The sequence below is a fragment of the Nestor notabilis genome, unplaced genomic scaffold (genome assembly GCF_000696875.1).
Source record: "Nestor notabilis isolate BGI_N333 unplaced genomic scaffold, ASM69687v1 scaffold19092, whole genome shotgun sequence".
Taxonomy (NCBI): Eukaryota; Metazoa; Chordata; class Aves; order Psittaciformes; family Psittacidae; genus Nestor; species Nestor notabilis.
The window spans coordinates 495-8,244 of record NW_009918957.1 but is presented as its reverse complement, the minus strand read 5'-3'; the positions used below and the strand labels follow the sequence as shown (position 1 = coordinate 8,244).

Genomic DNA, 7,750 nt, shown 5'->3' with positions numbered 1-7,750 from the left:
AAATATATAATATATATTTAAAAAGGTTTAGAAAAGCGTCTATGTAATTTTCAGCTACTTTTACACATAGATTACAATAATGTACAAGTCTCCCCCAGGGTGGTTTGAAACCACGGGGACCCGCCAATTCCTTCCTCTCAATCATACACATTATCCAACATCAAATGCATTTGTTCCTAATGCAGCTCTGAAAGTCTGTCACTGGTACCTTCTGAGAGGGAGAGATGCCTAATACTCCTAATGGGGACACATTTAACATTGGCTTCATATTCACTGTAGAAAGTTCCCAGATTAGTACAAAAATATTTCATCTATAGAAAATGCCCTTCTGAAAAGCAACCAGGGCTCTGTTAAGGCCACACCCAGGCTTTCCATTTCTCTGCTGTAGCAAGATAGATCAGAAACAACCCCAAAATGATGTTTTTATGTCCCAGGAACAGCTAATTAGCACCTATGCTTATTTTACAGCAGCCTGGTGTATCAGGAAAGTGCTGAGAACAGCATAAGGGACTTCCTGAAACATGCTTCCGATTCAATGGGGCTCAGTTGGCACAGTGAAAAACTCTATCTTCTCCTGTTCCACTCAGGTGGACAAGAGGAAGCCTTCTACACCACAACCAGCACCCTCCCCTGCAGCATGATGCTGGATGCTCCAGAGTGGGCACACTGAAGCCACTGAAACCAATCTCTGAAACAGCACACCCTTTTCCCACAGGCTTTCCACCAGTGAGCTCCTTCAAATTCCTCTGCAAGCCTGTGGGATACCAAGTACAAATGTGGTGGCTTAATCAAAACATCCAACTACTCTGCCCCGGAGGGCACACCAAGCGAGAGCAGAGCCAACCTTCCGCCAGCCCGAGGCACTGGGAGACCTGCTGCCACAGCAGAGAGAGGACAGCCATCGAGAGGTTCCTCCAGCAAAGCCAACTCTTCACATGGGAAAACACTATTTCCTGGCACAGGGTCTTCTGGCCAAGGTTGTTACCAGTGCTCCTCTTCGGACATGTTCAGCCCAGAGTCTCTCCAGATGGTTCAAGACAGGGTAGGTTTGTAGGAAGAGCCGTGACACACAACAGGATTGTTATTTTTAAGCTCTTCCTCTTGCAGCCAGATGCAGGTTGCCCCTTCTTCCCAGGTGGGCAGCCCCTTCTGCCCAAGGCATGGTGTGCAGGGAAACCGAATCCTATATGCTCCATTCTTTTCTCTGCCAGGGGTGGGAAGTGAAGTCAGAACCCGATCTTCAAACCTGAAGGACACTAGGAAGAAGAAGAATAAAGAGAATGGTTAGATCTCAGTCTCAGTGGGAATTCTGGATGCACAGATAAGGAGTTAATTACTATCCATCAGCCCCTGCTGCTCAAAGGATGCCAGCTTCCAGCAAGGAACAAGCACAGATCACAAGAGACCTTGACCAATGAAGAGTCAAGTGGAGGATGCAACTGCTCAGCTTCAGAGTACAACTGAGAAAAAGAAAGACAAAACAAAAGCACAATGGTCAAAAGTAAGCACTCCTGTAAGGTACCAGCAAAGCTCTGCAAGACAAGGAGGTTTAAAAAAGGACTTGGCTAACACCAGAAGCATTGCGGGAAAGCAGCAAGGAAAAGGGAAACTACTCTCCACTTGAAGCAATCATGAGTATCAGCTGGCAGGGAAGAGACTAAAAAAAGGGATTTTTTAGAAATCTTACACTAAAACCCTTTATCTCACCCACTTAAAGAAATCCTCTACCTAGAGACTGAGATGAGCTCTGAGGCAGAAGCTCTTCCCTGGGAGGGTGCTGAGGTGCTGGCACAGGGTGCCCAGAGAAGCTGTGGCTGCCCCATCCCTGGCAGTGTTCAAGGCCAGGCTGGACACAGGGGCTTGGAGCAACCTGCTCTAGTAGAAGGTGTCCCTGCCCGGGGCAGGGGGTTGGGACTGGATCAGCTTTAAGGTCCTTTCCAACATAAAACAGGCTTGGATTTCATGAACTTCATGCATGGAACAAAGCAAATCCATTGGTTTTAACATCAGATAGCTCCTCTGTATTGATTAAGCAATTCACATACTACGTATGGAATAATGATATGAAAAAAGAACACAACCATGCTATTAAGAGCTCATGTTCTCCCTCTTACACATCTGATTATAGACACATATTCACCACTACTAGACCCTACCCTTTGATAAACATTCCCTCAGCTTCTCTGCTTTACATTTAAAAAGCCCAGGTAATGAAGGCACCTGGGACCACAGGACAGCTTGCACGTATTTCAGAAACACTCCTGTGGTGATGAGATACAACAGGAATTTCATTCAGGTTGCTGCTCTACTCCATAAAGGAGTTTACTACCTGTTAAGTTAAATCTACCTACCTTTACACAGCTTTTTCTCCTTCTAAAAGGGAATGCAGCTCTCCCAGAAGCTTTTTTACCCACTCACTTCCGAGGAAGAAGTGTCTAACTGCTGCAGAGTTGGGCACAGGAACCATCCCAGGCAAGGCTGTTCCCACTATAGAGCTGTAGCATTTTACATGATTACACCTACCTTTTTGTGCTCCTGAAGTTAACTTGGTACCCAAGTATGGTTGGAGGCCTGCGAGGTGCTGGGATAGCTGGGAGTAGGCAGAATGGGTTCAAAATTAAAGTCCAATCCTTCTCCATCCATGAGTTCACTGTTGATGATGTAATCCATATCACATTCAAGGTTTTCCATGTACATGTCAATGTCCAGGTCAATGGGCAGCCTGTCCTGGTTCAATCCCAAGGGAGCAGGGCTAGCAGAAGAAAGAAGCAGTGGACTGCCCAGCTGGACTGACTGGGCAGTTGTTGCAGAAAGTGGAGCCTTCAAACTGGTGATGCTGGCAGTATTCTGAGGAGATGTTACTATAGGAAGTGTTGATGGCAAAACACTCGCACTGGCTGGTTCTGCCTGCTGCTCTGTAGGTTTTCCTCGTGGATTGCCTGAGCTCATCTTACTCTGGGCAGCCTGTCCACCTAGAAGCAGAAGAGTTCGGCTGCTCATCCTGTTACCAGTCTGCGGGAGAACTGGATCCACCTGAGTCATCATAACATCCCTTGGAGGTGGAGAGCTGGGTGTCAGAAGAGCTTCCAGGGTCTGAGGGGCAGAGAAATGGCTGACAGAACTTTGTAGTGAGATATCAACGGGGTTAAACAGGGAATTGCCAAAAGTAGTGGTCTGAGCAGCTGCATTCCGTAAGGGAAAGCTGGAATCCCTCTGGATCTGACCACTTGAGGCAGATTGCTGGGTAGATAACACAGATGAGCTGGGAGACATCAAATTTAACCCATCAATGAGCTCAAGCTCCTCAGTCACAGTTGGTGGAACATTGCTGGATGCACTAGAGTACACTAGAGAAGGAAGTAGCTCTTCATCATGGAGGTCATCCTGCTCTGTCAGGATAGGAGAAAGCCTGGCACTAATGGTGCTTGCATTGGAACTGGTTCGAGGCCGGAACGTGTTCCACATGTCAGAGTCCTCATTGCTTCTTGAGGATGGGCTCCCAGGCCACTTAGGGAATTGGGAGCCAGGACTGTCAGCAGTGGATTCTGGAGCAGACTGGAGAGGAGGCTTCTTTCTAGATGCTTTACCTCTGACTTTTGCAAGTTTGCTGCTGTTGTCCATGGAGGCAGCTCTTCTCCTTGGTGCTTTTCCACTTTTACCACCCTCGGGATTAAGCATCCACCAGGAGCTCTTCCCTGTGGCTTCATTATGGACTTTAATAAACTTGCTGTGCAGGGACAGGTTATGTCTAATAGAGTTCTGAAAAAAAAACCACAGAAAACCAGAAACACAAAATCAAGATAGGAACTTCCGGACACCGCACAAGCATAAACATATTCAGATAGTTCCCAGAGAACAAACTTACAACCATTAAGAACTGCTATTCCTTCTTGAACATGCTTGACAGCACTAGCAAGCAGTGCCATGTCTCACTGCAGCACCAAAGGTGAAACTACCACAACTAGCAAAATTCCAGCAAAGAACTTCTCAAGACCATACAGGATCTGCAAAAACTGGGCATACCCCAGAGAAGTAAGCAACTTCCCAAACACAGGTTGCAGCTTCAATGTAAGCCTAATTTGAGCTAATGCTGCTCCCACCTTTCTGCCAACCCCACTACTGAGCATAAGCGTAGCTGAACATTTAAGCACAGCCTGGCAGCAAATAAATAGACTGAGTGAAGAGAAAGAGCAAACCACTTCTAATTCAGTACACCTGGCACCATCTTCATCCCAAAACCAGAGAAACAAGGGAAACTTTGTGGAACAAGAGTCCTAGCAATCCTGGAGCCTGCCGGCCTCCCTGGGCACGGAAGCAGCACACTTTCCTCTGCCTTTGTTTCTCCTAGGGTAAGGTGGATAGTGCAGTCCTGCTCAGCACATGCCAGTTTGAGCCTCTCCTAACTCCCTTCTTTTGGCTTAGCTTTGCTGGAACCTGCAAGCTGACATATCTGTACACCATCATCAAACTGAATTTCCATCCTGCAACTGCTAAAATCCCTGGTGTTTTAGAGTAAGCAAGCAGTAACTCCTTGTTTGAGCAGATCCTCCATGAACTCCCCTTGAGGCCTGTGTCATGCATTTGTTTGATATTTGCATTTCACTTGTTCAGATGGTCAAACACATCTTTGAAAGATGCTATGCTGCTAGCATAGCAGTGGTCCAAGTGCAAGACCTTTTTCACACAAACTAAAAGGCATATAGCAGCCCTCAGCTTTCATGCATTCCCTCTTAATTCTGAACCAAGTTATCTGTGCTTTTATCACCCTTTCCCACCAGCTCTCAACACAGTTCTTTCCTGCCTGCTGCTTTCCCTCTCCCCACCCTTTTCCTCTCGGACAAGTCCTCCCCATGCTAATTTTGGCCACCTCACCAAAAGTACTATCCTAGAACAAAGCAGATGTAGATAAACAATACAGGGAAAGTGGAAAGTTTTCATGGAGAGGGAAGGAGGTGTGAGAATCACTCCGTGTTGGCTTTGGCTGTTGGGAACTTGGAGCAGAATGGCTGCTTGTTGCGATCCAACGATACATGTGCTCTGACTTGGAGAGCACCCCAAGAGTCACTGCAGAGCCAGGGCCTGATGGAACATGTGTTAGCCAATGCTCTTACACAGCTTTATGACTTGAGCTGTTCACAGCAACAGCTATACAACACTCCCGCTGGCATCTTCTCTAAATAAAGCTTTCTTTTCCTTCAAGTCTTGAATAAAGTACCCCAGAACCAGCACCCTGTCTCCCAGAAGGCTGCTCATTTCCTTTCCAAAGATCTACCCCCCCCCCCCCCTTCCTGGGTAAATGTGCATGACTGTGAATGCAAACTGCTGCAGCAACGGGAACCACCAGGTTGTCACCAGTTCTTCATTTATTCTTCCGAAAGTAACCTGTGAACTCCTGATGACCCCCAGTGCCATCAGGAACGAGCCGGTAGCTTGTACACACAGTATACACTTGGAGTCTCATAGCCACCCCTTTTTTAGCTCAGTTTACCAAAAAGGAACTTTAAACCAATAGGTCCAGGACTTCAAAGTGTCACAAATATTCTGTCTTCTTCTCATGCACTGCTATAGGCAGGTTTTAATTCCTGTGTCAGCAAAGCACTGGTGAGAGCACTTCTGAGACCTCAAGAAAAACAGCATCACTTTGGGTACCATAAGGGACAATGTTAGCAAATAGTTTTCTATATTTTTTGGCTGAAAAGCAGCTTGAAGAAAGACATCTTGGAATAAGCCTAGGATTCACATGGACACAGATATGTGAAGCCCAATACTTTTTATGAAACAGTCTCAAAGTGCTTTTTTGAGTTACTGCTAAACTGACGTAACAGCTGATAGCTGTAGAAACGGGTAATTGCTGTACCACTCCTTCCTCATCTTCAAACTCTCCTCCTCTAACAACATAAGCATCTGTGACTCTATGAGCTTGCTCAGAGTTGCTAACCCAACTGAAAAGCAGCCTTATCCTCCCTTAAAAATCACAGACCTCCAGGTCAAACATGACAGAGGAAATGACACAGCTGAGTCACCCAGGCAACCCCAATGCGTTTCCTTGCTCCAAGTTAAGCAACTCGAACCAGACACATACAGATGACATTTAACTTTTTAGATGCTCAACTTCAGCAGCACGGGAAGACCCTGCTGGTCTGAGCACCTGCCATCCACACAAGAGCTTGGCTCTGCAACATCTTTGACCGTAAGGTAGAGGCAGAGGCAGGAATCCTCCAAATTCTTAGGGACTTCTTCAACAACCAGTTCGGGGTGGTTACTGCTGTTTATTCACACATCTTACACAGGTTCTCATGACTGTTCATTAAGTGGTGTGGTGAAAAACAGGCAGTCTGTATGTGTAACCCATGGGAGATCAGAGGTTACCCCTGGAGCCATCTTCAGACAAAACCATCCAAAATTGATGACAGTACACACAAAAGTGTGTCTAGAGACATTTCTTGTACACTGGAGAGAGAAAGACTGTTCAAACCGTGGCTCAACCACTGGGGTACAAGCTAGGACACATGGCGCAGCCACAGGAGCGTGCCTAGCAGCAGACACCCACAATTTCCTATATCTGAGTTACCACAACATAAACCCCATCTTGATAAAATCTCCCAGCCCTCTTCAAAGAGCAGGAACACTCCTCAGCACTGGACCAGGCCTGCCCCCACAGCAGCACCAGTGCTGCTGCGGACCCTGCCCAGCAACCAACAGTGCTTCAGTATCAGGATGGGAAATTAGCTAGAGAAGCTGGCAGCACAACCAAGCAATTATCCCAGTGGATCAGCCTTCTTTCTGGACAGCTGCCATGAACACCCAAATATCATGGAAAAAAGCATAGAGAAGAGAGAATGCCAGTGAAAGCCTTTTCAGGGGACTATATAGCTTTGTAGCTAAGGCTGAGGTAATCTACCATAAACCCAAAGTTTTACTCAGAGCAGGTCAGAACATTCAGGATGGTTTGTTCAGACTTGAAGGTTCCTCACACTAAAAAAACAAGTTTAAACTCATCTCCTGTGATGTTCTTTCTTCTAAGCACAGATGTGCCCCATCTGGAGCACTGCATCCAGCTCTTGCTCCCCCAACACAAGAGGGACACGGAGCTGCTGCAAGGGCTGGAGCAGCTCTGCTCTGGAGCCAGGCTGAGAGAGCTGGGCTGGGGCAGCTGGAGAAGAGAAGGCTCCTGAAGGGGACACCTTAGAGCAGCTCCAGGGCCTAAAGGGGCTCCAGGAAACCTGGAGAGGGGCTTTGGACAAGGGCCTGCAGGGACAGGACAAGAAGAATGGCTTTAACCTGCCAGAGGGGAGCTTGAGATGAGCTCTAAGGCAGAAGCTCTTCCCTGGGAGGGTGCTGAGGCGCTGGCACAGGGTGCCCAGAGAAGCTGTGGCTTCCCCATCTCTGGCAGTGTTCAAGGCCAGGTTGGACACAGGGGCTTGGAGCAACCTGCTCTAGTGGAAGGTGTCCCTGCCCGTGGGAAAGCCACTGGGAGTAGAACTGGATGAGCTTTAAGGTCTCTTCCAACCAAAACCATTTTATGATTCTACGTTCGACCTAAGATACAGCTCCCTGCCTGCCGAGCTCGACATCTCTGCTCACATGTAGCTCCTGGAAGGGGATGGCTGGTAACATGGTTTTGCTCCCTGGCAGTTGGTTACTTGCTGGAGCGTAACTGCAAAATCTCTGCAGTGAAGACTTCTTCCTGAAGCCTTTGGAGCTACGTGGCTGGGTGAGTGCTGAGAGGCACTGGCAAATGCAGCAGGCA

At 47.5% G+C, this 7,750-nt stretch overlaps 1 protein-coding gene across 1 annotated transcript; it reads right to left on the bottom strand.

The window, feature by feature from the left end:
- Positions 1-2,541: 2,541 nt before the first annotated feature.
- On the bottom strand, positions 2,542-3,759 carry FOXO4 (forkhead box O4; the record flags this gene model as incomplete). Its single annotated transcript, XM_010010004.1, has 2 exons — positions 2,542-2,784; positions 2,863-3,759. Coding segments are annotated over 2 exons (1,140 nt in total), but the record flags the coding sequence as incomplete, so codon positions are not given.
- Between the last annotated feature and the right edge of the window lie 3,991 nt (positions 3,760-7,750).